General features: G+C 38.7%; 1 protein-coding gene and 1 pseudogene across 6 annotated transcripts in view; one reads left to right on the plus strand and one right to left on the minus strand.

The window, feature by feature from the left end:
• Positions 1-24,581, plus strand: part of PAAF1 (proteasomal ATPase associated factor 1) — a 100,686-nt gene that overhangs the window by 35,939 nt on the left and 40,166 nt on the right. For all 6 annotated transcript variants that reach the window (XR_005217491.1, XM_037840595.1, XM_037840596.1 and 3 more), the window contains 3 exons: positions 6,444-6,638; positions 12,902-12,993; positions 14,403-14,518. Coding sequence is in view for 5 of the 6 variants with exons in the window: in XM_037840595.1 (XP_037696523.1) it covers positions 6,444-6,638; positions 12,902-12,993; positions 14,403-14,518 (403 nt within the window). In the remaining variant the exon portion in view is untranslated. The remainder of the gene's footprint in view (positions 1-6,443; positions 6,639-12,901; positions 12,994-14,402; positions 14,519-24,581) is intronic.
• On the minus strand, positions 11,469-12,274 carry LOC119535859 (annotated as a pseudogene).

A 24,581-nucleotide genomic window follows, 5' to 3' on the forward strand; every position in this document is an offset into this window, starting at 1 on the left:
TGCCCTGGCTAGCACTTCCAGCACAATGTTGAATAACAGTGGTGATAGTGGGCATCCTTGTCTTGTTCCTGATCTTAGAGGGAAGGCTTTCAGTCTCTCACCATTGAGTACTATGCTGGCTGTGGGTTTTTCATATATGTTCTTTATCATGTTGAGGAAGTTTCCTTCAATTCCTACCTTTTGAAGTGTTTTTATCAAAAAGGGATGTTGGATTTTGTCAAATGCTTTTTAGCATCTATTGAGATGATCAATTGATTTTTCCCTTTTGACTTGTTAATGTGTTGTAATACATTGATTGATTTTCTTATGTTGAACCATCCTTGCATGCCTGGAATGAACCCCACTTGGTCATGGTGTATGATTTTTTTAATGTGTCTTTGGATTCGATTTGCAAGTATTTTGTTGAGGATTTTTGCATCTATATTCATTAGGGAGATTGGCCGGTAGTTTTCCTTTTTTGTAGCATCTTTGCCTGGTTTTGGTATTAGATTGATGTTAGCTTCATAAAATGAGTTAGGTAGTGTTCCATTTTTTTCAATGTTTTGAAAGAGTTTGAGTAAGATTGGTGTCAGTTCTTTCTGGAAAGTTTGGTAGAATTCCCCTGTGAAGCCATCTGGCCCTGGGCATTTATTTGTGGGAAGATTTTTGATAACTGATTGGATCTCTTTGCTTGTGATGGGTTGGTTGAGGTCTTCTATTTCTTCTCTGGTCAGTCTTGGTTGTTCATATGTTTCCAGGAAATTGTCCATTTCTTCTACATTATCCAGTTTGTTGCCATACAGTTGTTCATAGTATCCTCTTATAATTTTTTTAATTTCTTCAGGATCTGCAGTTATGTCACCTTTTTCATTCATTATTTTGTTTATATGGGTCTTCTCTTGTTTTGATTTTGTCAGTCTAGCTAGGGGCTTGTCAATCTTGTTGATCTTCTCAAAGAACCAACTTTTGGTGATATTTATCCTCTCTATTGTTTTTTTGTTCTCTATGTCATTTATTTCTGCTTTAATCCTTGTTATTTCTTTTCTTCTACTTGGTTTAGGATTGGTTTGCTGTTCATTTTCTAGCTTCTTCAGTTGATCCATTAGTTCTTTGATTTTGGCTCTTTCTTCCTTTTGTAATATATGCGTTTAGTGCTATAAATTTCCTCCTTAGCACTGCTTTTGCTGCATCCCATAGGTTTTGGTATGTTGTGTTCTCATTTTCATTCGTCTCTATATATTTAGCAATTTCTCTTGCTATTTCTTCTTTAACCCACTGATTGTTTAGGAGTGTGTTGTTTAACCTCCAGGTATTTGTGAATTTTCTAAGTCTCTGATGGTTATTGACTTCTAATTGTATTCCATTGTGGTCAGAGAATGTGCTTTGAATAATTTCAATCTTTTTAAATTTATTGAGGCTTGTTTTATGTCCCAGCATATGATCTATTCTGGAGAAAGTTCCATGAGCACTAGAAAAGTATGTGTATCCTGGTGATTTGGGATGTAATGTCCTGTATATGTCTGTTAAATCTAATTCATTTATCAGATTGATTAGGTTTTCAATTTCCTTATTGGTCTTCTGTCTGGTTGATCTATCTATAGGAGAGAGTGATGTGTTGAAGTCTCCCACAATTATTGTGGAAACATCAATTGCTTCCTTTAGTTTTGCCAGTGTTTCTCTCATGTATTTTGTGGCACCTTGATTGGGTGCATAGACATTTACGATTGTTATTTCTTCTTGCTGAATTGCCCCTTTTATTAGTATGTAGTGGCCTTCTTTGTCTCTCAAAACATCCCTGCATTTGAAGTCTATTTTATCTGAGATTAATATTGCTACACCTGCTTTCTTTTGGCTGTAGCTTGCATGAAATATTTTTTTCCATCCTTTCACTTTCAGTTTCTTTGTGTCCCTGTGTCTAAGATGAGTCTCTTGTATGCAACATATTGATGGTTCATTTTTTTTGATCCATTCTGCGAATCTATATCTTTTAATTGGGGAGTTTAATCCATTTACATTCAATGTTAAAACCGTGAAGGCATTTCTTGAATCGGCCATCTTATCCTTTGGTTTATGTTTGCCATATTTTTCCCTCTGTCTATTAATATCCTTTATTGTACCCATACCGAATCTCTTTAGTACTGAACCTTTCTCCAAGTCTCTGTGTCCTTTCTTTGTTTCTCTGTCTGTAGGGCTCCCTTTAGTATCTCCAGTAAGGCAGGTCTCTTGTTAGCAAATTCTCTCAGCATTTGTGTGTCTGTGAAAAATTTAAGCTCTCCCTCAAATTTGAAGGAGAGCTTTGCTGGATAAAGTATTCTTGGCTGGAAATTTTTCTCACTCAGAATTTTAAATATATCATGCCACTGCCTTCTCGCCTCCATGGTGCCTGCTGAGTAGTCACTACTTAGTCTTATGCTGTTTCCTTTGTATGTGGTGAATTGCTTTTCTCTTGCTGCTTTCAGAACTTGCTCCTTCTCTTCTGTGTTTGACAGTGTGATCAGTATATGTCTTGGAGTGGGTTTATTTGGATTTATTCTATTTGGAGTTCGCTGAGCATTTATGATTTGTGTATTTATGTTGTTTTGAAGATTTGGGAAGTTTTCCCCAACAATTTCTTTGAATACTCTTCCTAGACCTTTACCCTTTTCTTCCCCTTCTGGGACACCAATGAGTCTTATATTTGGACGTTTCATATTATCTATCATATCCCTGAGGTCCATTTCGATTTTTTCAATTTTTTTCCCCATTCTTTCTTTGATGCTTTCATTTTCCATTCTGTCATCTTCCAGGTCACTGATTCGTTGTTCATCTTCCTCTAGTCTTGTACTATGAGTGTCCAGAATCTTTTTAATTTGGTCAACAGTTTCTTTAATTTCCATAAGATCATCCATTTTTTTATTTAGTCTTGCAATGTCTTCTTTATGCTCTTCTAGAGTCTTCTTGATTTCCTTCATATCCCGTACTATGGTCTCATTGTTCATCTTTAGTTCTTTGAGTAGCTGCTCTAGGTGCTGTGTCTCTTCTGGTCTTTTGATTTGGGTGCTTGGGCTTGGGTTATCCATATCGTCTGGTTTTTTCATATGCTTTGTAATTTTCTGTTGTTTTTGGCCTCGTGGCATTTGCTGAACTTGATAGGGTTCTTTTAGGGTTTGTAGACCTATTGAAGTCCTTATCTCTAATTTATCAGATCTACAGCTTCGTGGAGTACACTTTCTCTAACTAACCAGCAGGTGGCGTCCACGAGCCACCTGTTCTCCACAAGCCAGTTCTCCCCTGCTTAGCCTTTTTTTTGGTGAGTGGGGGAGTGAGTCTTGTGGGGCCCAATTGGTGTACCAAGCTTGCGTGTGTAGTTGGTGTTGCCTGCCCTGTATGTGGGGCGTGTTTCTGGGCAGTCGGGGAGGGGGGGTGGCCCTAACAATCAAATCTCCCTGATGATCCTAGAGTTTTAAAGCTGCTGCAATAGTCTAATCCTTCAGTTCAGTCCTGCCACAGTTTGTCTCTGCCACTGACCCACAAGTCTTTGGTATTGGCGTATGGCTCCTGAGACTTGCAAGTGGGCCCCTCTTCCAGGCCGTGCACCCCGGGTCCTCTGTTGAGGGATGACTGTGCTATGTCACAGGTGAGTGCCGTCCCCCCAGGGCAGTTCTGGGCTGCTGGGCTGTGTAGGGAGGCTCCCAGTCTGCTCAAATGATGGCTGAATGGGGCTTTGTTAATTCACACTGCTCCTCCTTCCCAGCTCTGGGACAATCAGCTGAGGTTGCAGGGAAGGCTAATGTCCATGCCCAGTTTTGTGGTGTGTGCCTGTTATTTGAAGCCCTTCCGTCACACTGGGTTGTCTGGGGCAGCTCTGGGCTATGGGGCTGGCGATGGGCAGGAGTGTTTCCTGTCCACCAGGATGGTGGCTGTGAGCGGACACCCCCCTTTTCTTGGGAAGTTGTGGTGTTTAGTGAATTTTCTCAGCCACTGGATCATTGCCTTTTGTCTCAGAGCTCTCTTAGTTCTGCTCTTGACTTGACGTGCCCAAATTGCAATTCTTTGAAGCTTTCTTTATTGGGCTTCTTAGAGTAATTGTTTTAGAAAAAGAAAAAAGGATTAAAAAAAAAAAAAAAAAAAAAAAGGGCCCTCCTCAGAGATCTAATGGGTTATTGAAATGCTAATAGACAAAGCAACCAGGGCCATTAAGGAAAGGTCCACAGGGCAGAGAGATCAGCTTTTCTTCGGGATTTGCATATGCGCCTCAAGGCCTGAGCTCCGCCCTTCCTCTTTCTGTGTTCACCAGAACTCCAAAAATCCTCTGCTTTTATTTTGGAGTTTTTCGTGTTATTTTTTTTTTTTTCTATGCCTGTCTCCTCTCTGCTGGGCTGGCAGCTCTCAGATTCTCTGGTGTCTGGTCTCAGTCTATCTATGGTTGGAGTTTGAATCAGTAGAATTAGTTTCCGAGAAAGGCTACCACTGAAGTTCTCCCTTCTCCTTCCCAGAGCTGGCAGCCCCTCCTCCCACGGGACTGAGCCTGGCAGGGAGGGGCGCGGGTCCCCTGGCCGCAAAAACTTACAGATTTCGCTGATCTCAGCAGTTCGACATTTTCATGAGTGTTGTATGAAGTATGCCCAAAGACAGATTGCTCTGTGGTGTCCAGTCCACGCAGTTCCTGGGTTTTTACCTACTTTCCTGGAGGAGTAACTAAAACTTACAGCTCACCAGTCTGCCATCTTGCCCCGCCTCCTCATATACTTTTTCAGCCCTACTCTCACTTCTCTTCTTCTAAGACTCCAGTGATAAGGATATTAGTTCTTTGGTTACTCTACTATCGAGCCATCCTGTAAGTTTTATTTCAGTTATTATATTTTTCAGTTTTATAAGTTCTATTTAGTTCTTTTTTTATGATTTTCATTTGTCTGATGAGATTTTCTATTTTTCCATTTGTTTTAAAGAATTTGTGATTGTTTGTTGAAGCATTTTTATAATGGCTGCTTTAAAATCCTTGTCAGATAATTCTGACATGATTTTTCTCAGCGTTGATTGTATTTTCTCATTCAAGTTGATTTTTTTTCTGGTTCATGTATGATGAGTGTTTTTCAATTGTATCCTGGACATTTGGGGTATTATGTTAAATTATATATTATATTATAGCACTCTGGATCTTATTTGATCTTTTTTAGCAGACAGTCTCCCTGTTGAGATATGGTTTGAGGGCTGTATGTTCAATGTATGTTCAGCTTCTCACTGGACTCCTCTGACATTGTCCTGTCAAAAGTGGACCATTGACTCACACTGCCTTGTTGCAGACAGATGGGCTGGAAGTCCAGCTTTCCCCTTGGCCCTTTCCAGTGAAAGTGGGGCACTGACTTGTATGCCCTCAACTTGCACCACTTTGTTGCTTCCAAGTGAGGCTATAAACACAGTTCCTTGCTGAACTCCACTGACCTGAGAGGAACGGTTAGAGAAAGCAGAGTGCCAATCACCTCATTCCTTCTCATCCCACCTCTTTCTGCTTGTTTCTGCCAGGTGGGGGTGGACACTCACAACTTAGCGACATTACCCCATACTACTTTTCTTGGCCCGGTCAACACCAATGGGCAGGGAAACAGAGTGTTAGACCTTGCTTTCATGAGGCCTGGGGCAGAAGATCACTCCTGATCAGCCTCACTGAAGCTACAGGGGGTGGAGGAGGATAGCATTTTTTCTGTTGGTTTTTGACTAGAATAGAATAGGTGTTGCCAAATGATTTTCCATTCTGCTAGTCCACCCTTTTCCCAGTCCCTTGGCTAAGGGGAACGGACTTTTCTTGGAGCTTATGTTATCTGCATCTGTTGGTGGCTTCTCTATGGGGGGCAGTAAGGAAACCCAGGAACTCAGTGCCTTGTTGTTCCTCAAGTTCCGAAGTTCCTGGTTGATCTGCCTTCTTTCTGTCTTTCAGAGTCTTGCTATGCTTGTTTATTATGCTCAGTCAGTGTTTTTTACTTGTAAGCTAGGAGGACCTGGGAGGAATGGAGTTATTCCATCTTGGCCACAACCGGAAGTCATGTCCTTTTTAAAATGAGGCACAATGTAAGTCCTTATGTTCAGTTCTCAATGGAAGCAGCAGGATCACTCAAAACGGATTTTCAAACCGAATTCTCTAAGATGTTTTTTAAAATGTTAAAGAAAAAAAGATGCTTAAAAAAAGTGTTTTAAACCAAAATAACAGCTTGAAAACTACTGCTTCAAAACACTATACTTAAAAAATTAAATCCAAAGGTTGTTTTTCTGTGTCTGTCTCTCACAACTAGTCTTTGAACCATTGGGAAGCAGGTGCTTTATTCTATTTTTTCTGTTTTTCTAACACTTGAACATGCCCAACATGTAGTACACACTCAGTACGTGTTTGTTGAAGGAATGGAGTCATTTATGCAGATTATCTTCTTTGCCCTTGGTAGTTCCTTCACTGCCTACTCTATGTTAGGGACTTTTTTTTTTTTTCTTGCCAGGTATCCTGGATACAGCCATTGTTGATCGGGGGCGGAATGTGTTGTCTGGTTCTCGAGATGGGACAGCACGACTTTGGGATTGCGGGCGCTCATCCTGCCTGGGAGTCCTTGCAGACTGTGGTTCTTCCGTCAATGGACTGGCTGTGGGTGCTGCTGACAACTCCATCAATCTTGGCTCCCCTGAGCAAATGCCCAGTAAGTTGATAATGATCTGTGAACTTGTCTTTTTTTCTTAGGCCTCCTTCAGTGTTTGACTTAGTTTCTCCTTTTCTTCCTTATCCTTTCCTGCTTAGTAGATGGTAATTCTCTTTTCACCATAAGAAATAAATATTGAGTACCTACCATTTTTCTGTTACTTTGACATCTACAAAGGCAGTATGTGTCATAGTCCCTACATTTCAGTAAGTACAGTCATGCAGTCTAATTTAGCAGATAAGACTAATGTCAGTAAAACAGACAACAATAAAATTTTGGCTGAAATGAATTAGTGGTTCTTCACTCACATATAAAAGGCTTTCAGAGGAAGACATTTAGGTTAGTATAAATGGGAAAGGCATCACAGAAGAAGTTGGCTTGAAATTAGAAGGATGAATTGGAGTTGAACAGACAAGAAGAGGAATGACATTTCAAGGTTGGGAGCTAGGGCTGTGGGTAGGGGAAGGGGCATGTTTAGTTTCCTGGCTGCTAAAACAAATACCATACAACAGGTTGGCTTAACAGCAGGAATTTATTGGCTCACCATTTCAGAGGCTTGATGGCTTGCTTCCTCCTGGGGTCAGTATCTCCTGGCTTGTTGGCAATCTTGGGGTTCCTTGGCTTTTCTGTCATATAGCAGTGCTCATGGCACTGAGTTTTTCTTCTGGGTTCTGTTGACTTCTGGCTTCTGGCTCTTTCCTGTGGCCTCTTTTTTCTATGTCTAGTTTCCTTTGCTTATAAGGACTTTAGCCATATGGAATTAAGCCCCTCTCTTATGCAGCTATTTAAATAATAACATCTACAAAGGTCCTATTTTCAAATGGGCTCACACCTATAGAACTAGGGGTTGGGACCTGAACAAGCCTTTCTTGAGGAATGTGATTCAATCCCTAAAAGGGCAGTCTGCATTTAAAAAGCTTAGAGGTGAAATTGAATGTTGTATAAAAAGATCATATTGGCCAGGCCACTATGTTGGATTAAGAGTAGTTGGATTAAGAGGCCACCATGGAGGCGAGAAGGCAGTGGCATGACATATTTAAAATTCTGAGAGAGAAAAATTTCCAGCCAAGAATACTTTATCCAGCAAAACTCCTTCAGATTTGAGGGAGAGCTTAAATTTTTCGCAGACAAACAAATGCAGAGAGACTTTGCCAATAAAAGACCTGCCCTACTTCACATGCTAAAGGAAGCCCTACCAACAGAGAGACAAAGAAAGGAGAAAGAGATATAGAGAATTTTAACAGACATATATAGAACCTTACATCCCAAATCTCCAGGACAGTCATTTTTCTCTAGTGATCACAGATCTTTCTCCAGAAGGGACCATAAGCTGGGATAGAAAACAAGCCTCAAGAAATTAAAAAAATAAAAAATAAAAAATGAATATACCCAAAGAACATTCTCCAACCACAATGGAATACAAATAGAAGTCAGTAATTTTTGAACTATAACTCCACTATTTACTTCCTACATGATAAAAAATATACAAACTCTAAGGACTAATCAGTGGTTTTGAACTCAATGTAAAATATATAATTTTAGACAACTATATAAAGGTGGGGGAATGAAGGAGTATAGGAACATAGTTTATGTGCCCTATTGAAGGGAAGGTGGTATCAAAGAAAAACAAGATTGATAGGGATTTGAGAGGTTAATTTTAAGCCCCACAGTAAACACAAATTATCAGAGAATATAACCATAGAGATGAAAAGTAGAGTTTGGGTTAAGAGAAATGGGGGAAGGGGCAATGGGGAGTTAAGAAATGAGTGTAGGGTTGCTGTTTGAGGTGAAGGGAAATTTCTAGTAATGGATGGTGGAAAAGAGCATAACATCATTCTAAATGTGATTAATCCCACTAATGGAAGGCTAGGGAGGGGGTGGAATGGGAAGATTTAGGCTGTATATGTGTTTCCACAATTGAAAAAAGAAAAAAAAAAGACAGTCTAACTAGACGACAATTGAATGCTAAGGATGAACTTGGATGGGATTGGAGGGTGGAGGACAGGTGGCTCGAAGGGACACAGTTGAGACATAAGGAAAAGGAAATATAGAATGTAAGCATTGTATCATTGTTGAATCTCTTATACTTCTTAGCTGCGCTTAATGGAATTACATAAAAGAATGTTCTTGTTCATGGGAAGTACCTATGTGAATTACAGTGTATGTTTAAGGATGTGTGCAGCTAACTCTCATATGTTCAGAAGACAGAGCAATAGATGATGGATGATAGGAAGGGAGGGAGGGAGGAAAAGAAATAGTGATGTGACAGCATGTTAAAGTTGGTGGATTGAGCTATCGGGGGAGGGGGGTCAGGGTATGATGGAATTCTGTGTATGGGACTAGTATTGTTTTTGCAACTATTCATGTAACTTTGAATTTATTTCAAAATAAAAAAAAAGAGTAGTTGTACTGGGAAATAGGTTAAATGGCTCTAGTGACATAGAATGATGAAGGTCCTAATAAAGCAACTTTCATTATTTTCCTATTTTCTCATGAAAATAACTAATAATTGCTTCTAATTTTCCTGATCATTATTCTTTTTACCATCATCTTTCCCACTCATTTTCCACCTGCTGCAGGTACTCTCCCCTCTCTTAAACTTCCTATGTAGATGCACTGTGATTCAAGGACACCTGCTAGAACTATTGTTGACCACAAGATGTTCTCCGACCTCTCTTTGGGAATTGATGGATTAGTAGGTAGTGCTGTATTTCCCGAAGTGTGCAATTAATGGTAAACAAGATAATTTAAGGCACTACACCCTTTTAGTAGTTATATATTAATATAATGCACGCACAAACACACATCTCTTCAAACCTAAAATTTCACAGACATTATAACTTAAAAGAATGTAATGTTTTTGAAAATTAGTTAAGTTAAAGTAATTTAAATGAAAATATTTTTGCTTTTCTCTACTTTCCCATTTATTCTTCAACTCATTCTAGGATGGTTTATGCCCCAAGTACCTGACTGAAATGGCTGTTGTCAAGGTCACCAATAAACTCCATGTTGCCTAGTCCGCTATTACTTCTCTGTGCTTGTTTTTCTGAATTTTCAGTGGTATTCAACATAGTAAACCCCTCTCCTCAAAACACTTTTCTTTCTTGACTTCTGTGATACCACATTACACTGTTTTTCTTCATATCCCTCTGGCTGCTGTCATTAGTCTCTCTTTTTTTCTTCTTAGTCTCGTTTTATAAATCTTCTCTACATTTAAATAGGACCCTCCTATTCAGTCTTGGTCCTCAGCTCAGCTACAGTTTCTCCCTAGATGAGCTCATCAGTTCTGTAGCTTTAAATTTTATACATAAACTGATGGTTCCCAAAATTATATCTAAAGCCTAGACCTTTTGCCTGAGTTCAGACTCAATGTGAATGTCTAACATATACCTCAGTCTTATCCTGTCTAATATGAAGTGTTTGATTTATCCCCACCCCAGATCTGCTTTTTCCATCTCAGTAAATGGTGCCACCATTTGCTGAAGCCCATAACCTGAGATTCATTTCATGATTCCCCCCGCCCTTTCCTCATGCCCCACATTAGCACTCTACCTCTAAAGTGTTTCTAATTTTTTTACTTCCCCCGTTCACTGCTAACATCCTGGCCCAGTCTTTCATCATCTCTTGCCTGTACTATGCCTGAACTATTCTCCTATAATCTATTCTTCTCAGAGCAACAAGGGTGGTCATTTTAAAATGCAAATCAACCATGTCACTCTTCTGCTTAAAACTCTCCAGTGGCCTTCTTTTTTTTTTTTTTTTTTTTTTATTAAATTCAGTTTTATTGAAATACATTCACACACCATACAATCATCCATGGTATGCAATCCACTGTCCACAGTATGATAACATAGTTATGCGTTCATCACCACAATCTATCTCTGAACATTTTCCTTACATCAGAAAGAACCAGGACAAGAATAAAAAATAAAAGTGAAAAAAGAACACCCAAATCATCCCCCCATCCCACCCCATTTGTCCTTTAGTTTTTATCCCCATTTTTCTACTCATCCATACACTAGATAAAGGGGGTGTGATCCACAAGGTCTTCACAATCACACTGTCACCCCTTGTAATCTACATTATTATATAATTGTCTTCAGGAGTCCAGACTGCTGGGTTGGAGTTTGGTAGTTTCAGGTATTTACTTCTAGCTATTCCAATACATTAAAACCTAAGAGGTGTTATCTATATAGTGCATAAGAATGTCCACCAGAGTGACCTCTCGACTCCTTTTGAAATCTCTCAGCCACTGATACTTTCGTCTCATTTTGCATCCCCCTTTTGGTCAAGAAGATACTCTCAGTCCCACGATGCCGGGTCCACATTCATCCCCGGTAGTCATATTCTGCATTGCCAGGGAGATTTACAACCCTGGGAGTCGGGTCCCATGTAGCGGGGAGGGCAGCAAGTTCACCTGTCGAGATGGCTCAGTTAGAGAGAGAGAGGGCCTCCAGTGGCCTTCTTTTGTATACATATTTTAAGTCCTAACTCCTTACCATGGCTTACAACAAACTCTTACACCACCAACCTTTGCGTTCCTCTCTAGCATCATATCATGCTACCCTTTGTCAGACCCTCTGTGTTCCAGCCATGGGCCTTCTCTTTGTTCTTTCAGCACAACAGACACTCTCTTCCAGCCTCCTATCCTTTGCCTTGCTCTTCCCTTAGTCTGGAATGTACTTCCCACAACTCTTCACATGACTGGCTTCTGTTTATCTTTCAGGTCTCAGTTGAAAAATGACCTCCACAGAGCTTTTTTAAAGTTAGGGTTGTCCTCCCCCACCCAACTTCCTACCACTTAGTCACTATGTTTTTATTCAGGCTTTATTAATTCACTTTATTTTTTTTGTATAAGAACTCTGCTTGGTGCCTCTGCATGGATACTCTGGTGTGGGTCTTTACAAGATGGTCAGTGAATTCCTGATAGGGACTTGGTGAAATGGTCTCTTTCCAGAGGTTGGGGATGAGATAACTGTAGTGGAGGTGGCATTGAAGATGGCCTTGGCAAAGTTAGTTGCCCAGGGTGGCTTTGCAACCCCTGGCTGAGGTGTAGCAGTCATCAATATGAGCCATCAGCACCAGTTTCTTGGGCACAGGGGCTGGGACAATGTCATGGTCCTTGGGGGTAGGGATGAGGTACACCAGCACACAGAGCCATAGTGTCCTGTCATCCTGCAAGGGACAATGTGGGGCTTGCCAATCTTGTTCCCCAGTATCCTTGCCACACAGGGATGATGGAGAGCTTGGTCAGGGTGATGGCCCTGCAGATGGTGTTGGCTACCTCCTTGGAACACTTAACACTCAGACTGATGTGGCCATTGTAGTCCCTGATGGCAACAGGGACTGTTGAACCTGGTCCGCTGGCCAGCATAGACCTACTTTTACACAGGTATAATTTTCAAAGCCTTGTCCTTGAGGAAAAAGTCAATAATCTCAGACTCCTTGATGAGCAGAGAGAAGAGACAGATCTTCTCCAGGGACTTGATCTTCATGTCCTTGACCAGGTGGTTCAGCTTGTAACAGGGAGCTGCTCCATAGCTTCAGTCCCAGTCCCTTCCATGGCTGCAACCTTGGCCCTGAATCCTGCTGCCAAAGCCTCCATAGAAGCTGCTGCGGCCTCTCATTCCAGGGCCCCCAGGGCTGCTCGCAGCACTGCTGTCATCAGCTATTGGGTATTTACCTGAAGAAGCCCACTTAGTCACTTTTCATCACAATTTCTTGTTTCATTTCCTTTGTAGAACTCATCACTGTCTGAAAGTATCCTGCTTATTTGTGCGGTCTCTCCATTGAAATCTTTGAGAATGAGGACCTTATCTGTTTGTTCATCACTATTTCTACAGTGCCTAGAATAGTGTCTGATACATAGTAGACCCTCAATAAATATTTGTTGAGTGAATGAACAGATTTAATTTCCACCAGACTGTTCTTTTGTTCAGCATTGTACCCCTACCCCTAGTATGGTATTAAACATTACAAAGGACATGATAATAATAGGTTTTTAAGCTGGTTTATTGAGATATAATTTACATATAGTAAAATTCAGCCTTTTAAAGTATACAGTTTGATGAGTTTTGACAAATGTGTAGTTGTATAGCTACAACCACAGTCAAGATAGAGAAAGAATAAATGTTTTTTTTTAATTGGTATGTGAATCACTAATTAAGAGCATGGTCAATAAACAGCCATCAGTATCTGTGCTTTGTGGATCCTGCCAGCTGATCAGCCTAGCCCATTATTGATACATCTCATCTGTCATGCAGGTGAACGGGAAGTTGGAACAGAAGGGAAAATGCTGCTGTTGGCCCGGGAAGATAAGACGCTTCAGTGCTTGGGACTACAGAGCAGGCAGCCAGTAAGTGGTTCCTATAAGACCTTTGAACTCTGAGCATCCTGGTTCATTTTGATTCTTAGAAAGCTGTTTTAGAAACATTTCTTCTTCTTCCCTGTTTCCACCTTTTGGGAAGGCTGCATGAGTGAGAGGCAGTATGGTGTAGTGGTTAAGAGCATGGGATATGGAATAAGGCTACATTTAAATCCCAGCTCTTCTACTTCATGGCTGATGACATTGGGCAAGTTACTATAACCTCTCTGAGCCTCAGTTTTCTCATCACTAATCTGGACATAAGTTGTAGGACTTAACCTGGTGTGGTTATGTGATGAGAATTAAATGCTCTACTGCTTTGTGACCTTTGTTAAGTCACTTTCCCTCTCTGGGACTTAGTGTACTGTAAGGAAAATGATGAGGGAATATATTTGCCCTTTATGGACCCTTCTACTTCTAAGGTAATGTGAAAAACATTCTAAGTAAAGAACTCATGCATTCAGGGCTCTCAAGCAATTAATGACCAGAATGTCTTTTATTTAGAAGAATTAGTTGAAGTTTTCTCCTTTGTCCCTTGAGGTTTTCCCAGGCAGACTGTGCTCTCATTTAAACTGTTTCCAAAGATTAGATTTATTAAATTTCCTTCTAGCTCTTGTCAACATCATCCAGACAACTTTAATGATTTGACTTGGCCACAAGGTTTGTATTTTCATTTCATCTTATTTCTCCATTGTGTTGGTGATGTTTCTATTTTCAAAGTTTGTTCAAGGAGCAACACTCTTTTTGATAAAATTGCCATTGCACTCTGAATTTCCACTCTGGCTCTTACTTCCAAAGGGAAGCCAGGGATTTTGTTTTCTTTCATTTTTTTCTTTTCTTTTTAGAACATTTGAGGGAGAAATGATCAGTTTGTGCTAACAGTAAGGAAAAAATGAAAATCTAATCATTTTTTTCCCAGTTACATGGGAGGAAATTGTAATTCTTTAAACTGCCACTTTATTTAAGCTTGTTTCTTTTCCTACAGTGTGTCCCTCTTCAAAATATTTCCTGAAGTGACATGAAATAAAATCCAAATGAGTAATTTGCAAGTGTTTCTCAAATGGGGGTTGGGGGAGGAGGAGTTGTAATGAAAAGAGAGAAATGAGGATTTTTGGTGTTCTTATGTGTCAGTGGTGTTGAGGGGTAATAGTTTGAAAATTGTTGTGTTAGTGTATGGTATTATATAATTGTTCAAGTCCTCAGCCAACCCCAGGTTCCTGAAATCTGGGAATGCTTCTTCCTTGGTTGTTGGTGAGTGCTTATTTACTGCTGAGAGCACTTAAAGGAGCTAGAAAGAAATGTCTCTAAAAATAGTAAAAATTTCCTTTTCTTGGTACATGTTTATTCCTGGAAACATATTAATCTTTAGACTGTTCTTTTTCTCTCATACTTGTTCCCAGGTGTTCCTCTTTGTTGGCTCAGATGCCTTCAACTGCTGTACTTTTCTCTCTGGCTTCTTACTATTGGCTGGGACACAAGATGGAAACATTTATCAGTTGGATGTGAGAAGTCCAAGGTGAGTCACCATTTATTTGTATGATACAGCTTTTACAGAGGGGAATTTTTTATTGGCTTCAGAACTGATTTAGCTTAGCATACAGATAACTAATGAATGAAAGGTATATTTTTCCATTTATAAAGGCTTTCTGGTGTGAGTTGTCTGATCTTATTATTCTTAGAATCATATTAAAAGGTAATTTGAGTCATACTGTCCTGATTGTCCTACTGTAATAATTGCTTTGGAAATTAAGCTTAAATAATGAAATAACATTATTTACACATTTGAGTTTGGAGGAGCTCAGCAAATTTCTCTATAGTATTAGACTGGCTGGCCAGAGATTGAATGATCATTTTTAGGTCACGTAAGCCTACTGTCTTTATTTAGCTTTGATCATAACCTGTTTAAGATGGGTTATCCTGATCTTAAAGGTATCCAAAGAGAATAGTCACACAACCTCTCTGTTCTGGGATTTGACAATCTCTGCCATTCTCTCCCTTCCTCCCTTTATTTCCTTCCTTTGTTCAAGTAAAATGTATTGAATGGCTTCTCTGGGGACAAGGCTTTGTGCAGGGCACTGAAAAACAGAAATAAAAGATATAGACTGCCTTTGAGACAGTTGAAGTCTAATGCTTAAGACAGACAAATAAAAGACAGTTGTAATGCTTTGTGCTCGCTGGTCTGACAGGGTTATACATAGGAATTTGAGAAAGGGGAGAGGGAAGGAGATGATTCTGCTTCAGGAAGGAAATAAGACCTCAGTTGGATCTTGTCAAGTAGGAAATTACCAAGTAAAGAAGAAGAGAAGGCTCTCTATAACATACAGAAGCATGAAGGTATGTGAAAGCATGATACTCAGAGGGATTTCTGAGTAGTAGTTTAATATGCTGGGGTAGTGGAGAGAAGTGATTCTAGACAGGAAAACAGGAGCTTGCTTAGTAAGGCCTTACATACCATCCTAAGGAGTTTTTGGACTTTATTCCAAGAGCAGTGAAGAAATTCCAGCCAGAGGGTACTACACTTGATCTTGGCCAAAGTGGCTGGGAGGTGATCCCTGAGACCCTTCCCCAGATTCAGATGAGGAAGAACACTGACCAAGCAGATCCGAAAGGCTTACCCTCCTGGGATAGGGAGGTAGAGGGGTTGTCTGGGAACTTGTGCATGAACCTTTATCTGGGTACAGTGTCAACTCACGGAATTGCACATACAAGGCCACCCAAATATCCCACCATTGAGGCTGCTCTGTTTGTTCCACAGACCATCCTATGCCATAATGCACTGTGTCTCCATCTTTCATGTTTTTCCACCTTTGGTTCTTTCTGTTATTTGTTTGAAAGAACTTGGTTTGTTGTCCCACTACATTGTCTAAGTCAGGTTTTGGAGTAGGATATCTGCTTATATCTTATCTTTTTTTCCATAATTTAAGTCATTTTGTTTTTATAGATGTTTTTATCTCTGTGGACATAGAGAATATCTGAAAACTTTTATAAAATATATGTGTATAAATATATTATATATATTTACATCTATCTATCTATCTGATTCTCATTCACCTTTCTCTTTCATTTTACAGAGTACTGACAATTATAATTTTATTATTTCCCAACTAGTCTTCATTCTGTCTTTAACTAAAAAGGTTAACATATTGTCATTTTCAGTTTTATCAGGCCTCTCCTAAAAACTGGAGTTTTTGTAGTGGTGGCTTAGTTCATTCTGCTCAATGAATATGTTTAGATTCATGCCTCAAATGTCACAAAATCTTCCACCAAAATGTTAGCACCAACAAAACAACCCTCAAGAGTAACTGGAAGGGAATGGAAACATTTTTTTAACTGAAGGTCACTGACTCATGGGGAGAAAAACAACTCTATAAAAATAAACTCAGAGCCACAATCAAGCTAAAAAATACCTTAATTTAGTTTTTTCTGAGTGAAATATAGAATATTTTCTTTGTCAAATTTAGAAAGAGTAAGGCTTTTTCAATAATTATAATACAGGCATACCTCATTTTATTGCACTTCACTTTCTTACGCTTTGCAGTTATTGCGTTGTTTACAAATTTGAAGGTTTGTGGCAACCCTGCATCAAGCAAGTCTGTCAGTGTCATTTTTACAACAGTATGTGCTCACTTCATGTCTCTGTGTCACATTTTAATTAAGATATGTGCATTGTTTTTTTAGACATAATGTTATGACACATTTAATAGACTACAGAATAGTGTAAATATAACTTTTTCATGTATTGGGAAACCAAAAAGTTTGTGTGACTTGCTTTATTGCAGTATTTTTATTGCAGTGGTCTTCAGTTGAATCTGCAATATCTCTGAGGTATGCCTGTAGTGCAAATATTGTTCACTTCCATCCCTGCTAAGAAAAAACACAAGATGAGAAAGAGACAAAAGAAGGAAGGAACTGTGAGGAAAAAGAGAAAGTTATGGAGGAAGAGAAAAGGGTAGTGAAAGAAAGAGACTCAAGGTTTTCTGATTTGAGTATTAGTCTGAGATCAGCTGTGATTTCCACACCTACAGATCAGTTCACTTAGGCTGTGGTTATCTTAATACTGATAAACTCTGATTTCACTGGGTAGAGCTGTTGTTCCCAGTTCTTTAATTAAGTCTTTGGAATATTATTTGGATTGGATAGCCTCAGTAACTCACCTAGGGGAAGATTATCCTTGGGCTTTGCAGATGAGCCAGATCAAGTTAAACAATGGCCATGTTGCCTCCCTCCTGTTAGCTGTAGGCATCATATATACACTGATCCTGCTGAGAATGCTCGTCTACAAAATGCTCATCTGTGCACAATGAGAAAGAAGCGTGTGCCAGAATGTAAATGTACACAGTGCTTTCTTCATTGAGAAAGTTTTTCTATGGAAAAAAAATGTTACCTGAACTAAACAGTGTACATATTGATATACTTTACTTTCATTTTGTCATAAGTTCCTTTTCTTGTCAGAGACTGGGGTCAAATAGCTCAAGGGCTGGCGCTAGTCTGCAGGTCACACTTTGAATCACGTTAATCTAGGAGCAAGGCCACCTTATAAAAACAGTTCTTCGTATTTAGGTAACATTTTTACCTCTCTTATCTTGTTTAATTCTCACAGTGGCCCTGTAGAGTAGTCAGGGCAAGTATTAGACTCTCCATTTACATGCAGATGAAGGAAGAAGAAACTAAGGCACAAAGAGACTATTTGTCCAAGTTTATATAACAAGTAAACTGTCATATATTTTCCCACCACACTACTTGCATGCATGTGACTGTGGAGTAATTCCTTATTTAGCTGGACTTATCAAGGAATGCATTTATTCCACAAAAACTAATTTTCAAACAACAGCCTTCATTCATGTATTCCTTCATTTAATCAACAGACATTGATTCTTATTATGACAAGTACTGTGCTTGACCTCAAGGTGCTCACAGTCTAGAGATGGATACAAACAAGTGATGAGTGCTAGGATCAAGAGGCACATCCAAGTGCGATGCTTCAGATTCCTGTTCCTAATCTTCCTTCTGCAAGGGGAGCATACAGTTTTCCCAGATAGGGCTAATAACCTGATGAATTGATTCTAAGGAATCCAGACTTGCCTTATCAGAGCACTGCTGAAGGTACTCAATAGTACCGATTGATGAGGTAAGGGTTACTTGTATCCAAATTTAAAAACATGTTAAAAACTGAGGAAATCTAAAATAAATAAATAAATAATTAAAAACAAAAAACAAAAGGTAAATCACAAAGCAAGAGATTCAGAATTAGAAGGCATGAAATTTGAGTCCTGGCTCTGCCACTTACTTGGGTAAGTCAATTCACTTCTCTTTAATGTGTATTTCTTCATCTGTAATAGGGAAATAATGCCAAACTCACAGGGCATTGTGAATATTAAACAAGTTAAAGATAGTGAAGGCATTGTGAACCTTTATTAAGCACTATGTAAATGCTATCTTTTGTTTAAAAAATGAAAAGAAACAAAAAATAATAGATAGCTTTTCTGAACCAATGAGATGATCTAAAAAACAAATTGTCTTACCCATTTTATGTTTCACTCGTATAAGTAGTCTTATTACAACAGCATCTCAGAACAAGCAATGATAGTCTTCACTCTAAGTCATATCTTCTGATGGGTGAGCATCCAGTTTCCAGGCCAGGAGTCTCCTGCCTTGTAAGGTAGCCCCATTCCGTGGTTGTGCAATTAGTTCTCTCTGTTAGTAAGATCTTTAATATTGAAATGGATTTGTTTCTTTATCCATTGTTCTTCTTGGGATCGCTTGGGGCCAAAAGAATAAACATTATCTTATAGAAAATTTAAAAGGGAGCTAGAGTAAGAGCAGAAAAGAATAGGATTTATGTTTTTTTGATAAATCATTTCCAAATTTTTATTAACATAAATGGTGTTGCTGAAAGGCAAATCTCCATCCTCTGTGAGGTATATTTCTCCAACTCTCCCTCTCCAGTGTTCCAAGTTTTTGTTTATCATGGTAATTCTGTGCCAGAGTAGAATAGAATCTAGCAGAATGTAGTGCGTTTCTGAGCCAATTTACCAACCCTCAGACCCTGGCATCATAGTAATTAAGTGCACACATGCTTGGATTTTGAATCCTGGCATTACCATTTATTGACAAGTTACCTAAGCTCTCTGGATCATTGATTCCTCGTCTAAAACTGGGGTTTATGGTATTGGTTTTCTGTAATACTGTGTTTTACAAAAATGAAATAAGGCCTGTAAAATGCTTAAAATAGCCTCAAAATGTGGTATCTATTAATATTTTTACTTTAATCATCATCATTATCATCATCATCATCATCTCTCTTAATTAACCAATGGGAATGCAGCCACAAGGACCAGGTGGGTTTTGACTCTGCTCTCCTGAGATTTTGTTGTAAAGTTGACACTTCTCTGCTGCTTACCATAGTTTTTATCTCTATTTTCTCATCAGCACATCATCACATTTACTCATATGCTTCCTAGTCTCCTATGTCAGCCTTCTTATCCCAAAAGAAAAATTAAACAGTCCAAGTAGTTTTGACTGGATTACCTTGATCTGCCAGTTAAAGTGTTTTTTTATTTTTATTTTTGTTTTGTTTTTAAGTTTTTTAACTTTTTATTTTGAAATACTTTCAAACTTACAGGACAGTTAAAAAATATACACACTGTATATAGAGAACTCTGTCATACCCTATCCCTCCAGGTACCCACAACCCCCAATTTTAATAGTTTGCCACACTTGCTGTATAATTCTATCTATCCATCAATCTATCAATCCATCTGTCAGTCTTTGTATCAGTTTTTTGAACTCTTGAATGAAGGTTGTATTTATTATACTCCTTTAACAATACTGCCATATACATTTCCTAAGAACAAGAATATTCACTTTTGCACCCATATTAAGTGTAGTTACCAAGTTTAAGAATACCAGTAATGTCCCTTTGAGCTTTTTCTCCTCCCTTGACAGATCCCATCCATGTCTGTGTATTGCCTTTATTTGTCATTGTCTCTTAGTTGCTCTTTTTTTTTTTTTTTGGTGGGAACATATAAACTTTTCCATCCAACCCCCTCCCAAGCATATCATCCAATGGAATTAATCACATGCTGTGTTGTGGTACCTGACCTTCCATTACTAAAGCTTTCCCATCTCCCCAAACAGAAACCCTACACCCATTTTGCATTAACTTCCCATTCTTCCTGCCCCCTGACCCTCTATTTTCTGTCTCTATCAGCTTGCATATCCTCCAGTATTTTCTTTATAGTTACCATAAGGCTTAAATTTAGCATTCTAAATCTGTAACAACTCATTTGCTTTGATAACCAACTTAACCTCAATAGTACACACAAACTATGTCCTATACTCCTCAGTCCACCCACTTTTTTTTTTAATTAAATTCAGTTTTATTGAGATAAATTCACATACCATACAATCATCTATAGTGAACAATCAACTGTTCACAGTACCATCATATAGTTATGCCTTCATCACCCCAATCTATTTTTGACCACTTTCCTTACACCAGAAAGAATCAGAATAAGAATAAGAAATAAAAGTAAAAAAGAACACCACAATCATCCCTCCCATCCCACCCTATTTTTCATTCAGTCTTTGTCTCCATTCTTCTACTCATTCATCCATACACTGGATAAAGGGAGTGCAATCCACAGAGTTTTCACAATCACACTGTCACCCCTTGTAAGCTACACAGTTACACAATTGTCTTCAAGAGTCAAGGCTATTGGGTTGGAGTTTGATAGTTTCAGGTATTTACTTCTAGCTGTTCCAGTTCATTAAAACCTAAAAAGTGTCATCTGTATAGAGATTCATTTGGAATCTCTCAGCCACTGAAGCTTTATTTCATTTCATTTCACATCCCCCTTTTGGTCAAGAAGATGTTCTCAGTCCCATGATGCCAGGTCCAGATTCATCACCAGAAGTCATGTCCCAAGTTACCAGGGAGATTTACACCCCTGGGAGTCAGATCCCACTCAAGGGAGAGGGCAGCGAGATCACCTGCCAAGGTTGTCCACCCACGTTTAAATAGTTCTTGTCACAAATTACATCTGAGTCCAAAAGCACTGATTTATCATTACGTTTATGCATTTGCCTTTTAGATCCTATAGAAAGTAAAAAGTGGAGTTACAAATAAAAAATGCAATAGTACTGGCATTTATATTTACCCCTGTCATTACCCTTGCCAGAGATCTTTATTTCTTCCTGAGGCTTCAAGCTATTTTCTGAAGTCACATGCTCTTTTTTTTAATGCAGTTTTATTGAGATATATTCACATAATATACAGTCATTCAAAGTGTACAGTCAGTTGTTCACAGTATTGTCATATAGTTGTGCATTCATCACCATTGAACATTTTCATTACTCCAGAAAATAAAATTAAAATTAAAATTAAAAAGAACATCCAAAGCATCCCATTCCCCTCCCACCCCCATTGTTCATTGACTTTTTTAAAATACAATTTTATTGAGTATATTCACATCCCTACAGTCATCCACAGTGTACAATTATTCACAGTACCATCATACATTTGTGCGTTCATCACCAGAATCAATTTTTGAACCTTTTCCTTACTCCAAAATAAAAATCAAAAAAGAACATCTAAATCTTTCCATCCCCTCCATCCCACCCTATTCTTCATCTAATTTTTGTCCCCATTTTTCCACTCTTCTGTCCATACACTGGATAATGGGAGTGTGAGCCACAAGGTTTTCACAGTCATACTGTGCAAGCTACATAGTTATACAGTCATCTTCAAGAATCAAGGTCATTGGGTTGCAGTTCGACAGCTTCAGGTATTTCCCTCTAGCCATTCCAAAACCCTAAAAACTAAAAATTGATATCTATATAGCGCATAAGAATACCCTCCAGAGTGACCTCGACTCCATTTGAAATCTCTCAGCCACTGGAACCTTATTTTATTTTCTCTCTCTTCCTCCTTTTGGTCAAGAAGTTCCTCTCAGTCCCACAGTGCTGGGTCCAGGCTCATCCCAGGAGTCATATGCCATGTTGAGGATTCCCACCCCTGGGAGTCAGGTCCCATGTAGGGGGGAGGGTAGTGAGTTCACCTGCTTAGTGGGCTTAGAGAGAGAGAGGCCACATCTGAGCAACAAAGAGGCTCTCTGGGGGGGACTCCTAGGCACAATTATAAGTGAGCTTAGCCTCTCCCTTGCAGCAACTAGCCTCACAGGGGAAAGCCCCCTGATCAAGGGCTCATGATGCCACATGCTCCTGGCCACTCAACTCAGGGGTGGGTGCCCTAAGGCCTAGACACTTGTCACTGTGCCTTCTGGTTTTCTTTCTTTTCTTTTCTTTTCTTTTCTTTTCTTTCTTTCTTTCTTTCTTTCTTTCTTTCTTTCTTTCTTTCTTTCTCTTTCTTTCTCTCTTTCTTTCTCTCTTTTTTTAATTAGAGAAGTTTTGGGTTTATAGAAAATCATGCATAAAATACAGGATTCCAATATACCACCCTATTCTTGACACCTTGCATTGATGTGGTACATTTATTACAATTGAAGTAAGCACATTTTTATAATTGTACTGTTAAATAGAATCTGTGGTTTAACTTAGGGTTCATGGTTTGTGTTGTGCAGTTCCATGTATTGTTTTTAATTTTTTATCTGGTACCATATATACACCTAAAATTTCCCCTTTAAAATACATTCAAATATATAATTCAGTGCTGTTAATACATTCACAATGTTGTACTACCATCACCACTATCCATTATCAAAACTTTTCCATCAACCCAAATAGAAACTCTCTACGTTTTAAGCCTTAACTCCCTATCCCCTACCCGCATATCCTCCCCTGGTAACCTATATTCTAGTTTCTGACTTTGTGAGTTTGGTAATTCTAGTTATTTCATATCAGTGAGATCATATAATACTTGTCCTTTTGTGTCTGGCTTATTTCACTCATCATGATGTCTTCAAGGTCCATGTTGCCACATGTATCAGAACTTCATTCCTTTTTACAGCTGAATAATGTTCCATTGCATATTTAGGCCATATTTTGTTGATCCGTTCATTGGTTCGTGGACAGTTTTGGTTGCTTCCATCTTTTGGCAAATTTGGCAACAGTGCCACTGTGAACACTGGTGTGGAAATATCTGTTGGAATCCCTGCTTTCAGTTCTTTTGGGTATATACTTGTAAGTGGGATTGCTGGATCATATGGTAATTCTATACTTTCTGAGGAGCTGCCAAACTGTCTTCCACAGAGTCTGTACCATTTACATTCCACCAGCAATGAATGAGTGTTACTATTCTCCACATCCTCTCCAACACTTGTAATTTTCTGTTTATTTTAATAGTAGCCATTCTAGTGGGCATGAAATGATATCATTGTGGTTTTGATTTGCATTTCCCTAATGGCTGATGATGTTGAGCATTTTTTCATGCACCTTTTGGTCATTTGTATATCTTCTTTGGAGAAATGCCTATTCAAGTCTTTTGCCCATTTTTTTAAACTTTTTAAAATATTTTTATTGTAAAAATAAAACTGTGAAAGTTACCTTCTTCTAGTTGTTTATTGCTTGTATGTAGAAATACAACTGATTTTGGGGTGTTCCCCTTATACTCTGCCACTTTGCTGGATTTTCTGTATATAGGATCATGCCATCTGCAAATAGGAAAAGTTTTACTACTTCCTTTCCAATTTGGATGCCTTTCACTTGTTTTTCTTGCTTAATTCCTCTTGCAAGAACTGCCAGTACAGTGTTGAATCAGAGTGGTGACAGTGAGCATCCTTGTCTTGTCCCTGATCTCAGAGGGAAAATTTTCAGTCTTTCAGTATTAAGTATGTTGTTAGCTGTAGGTTTTTCATATGTGTCCTTATCATGTTGAGGACATTTCCTTCTACTCCTAGTTTCTTAAGAGTTTTATTATCAAGAAAGGGTCATGGATTTTGTCAAATGCCTTTTCTGCATTGATTGAGATGATCCTGTGTTTTTTTCCCTTCATTCTGTTGATGTGGTCTATTACTTTAATTGATTTTGTTATGCTGAACCACCTTTGCGTACCTGGGATAAATCCCACTTGATCATGGTGTATAATTCTTTTAATGTGCTGTTGGACTCTGTTTGCTAGTATTTTGTTGAGAATTTTCTTCTATATTCATAAGAGACATTGGTCTGTAATTTTCCTTTCTTGCAATATCTTTATCTGGCTTTGGTATGAGTGTAATGTTGCCCCCATAGAATGAGTTTGGGTGTGTTCGATTTTTGGAAGTTTGAGCAGGATTGGGATTAACTCTTCTTGGAATGTTTGGTAAAATTTCTATGAAGCCATCTGGTTCTGGGCTTTTCTTTGTTGGGAGATTTTTTATTACTGATTGAATCCTTTACTAGTTATTGGTCTGTTGAGATTTCTTATTCATTCTTGAGTCAGTGTAGTTTGTGTGTTTCTAAGTATTTGTCCATTTTATGTGGGTTATCTAATTTGTTGTTGTGCAGTTGTTCGTAGTATCCTCTTAGTCTTTTTTCCTTCATTGCGGTCAGTAATAATGTCCCACTTTTCATTTCTTATTTTAGCCATTTGTGTCCTCCATTTTTTTTTCTTTGTCAGTCTATTTAAAAGATTTGTCAGTTTT

This window comes from Choloepus didactylus, chromosome 6, assembly GCF_015220235.1.
Source record: "Choloepus didactylus isolate mChoDid1 chromosome 6, mChoDid1.pri, whole genome shotgun sequence".
In the NCBI taxonomy this organism is placed as follows: Eukaryota; Metazoa; Chordata; class Mammalia; order Pilosa; family Megalonychidae; genus Choloepus; species Choloepus didactylus.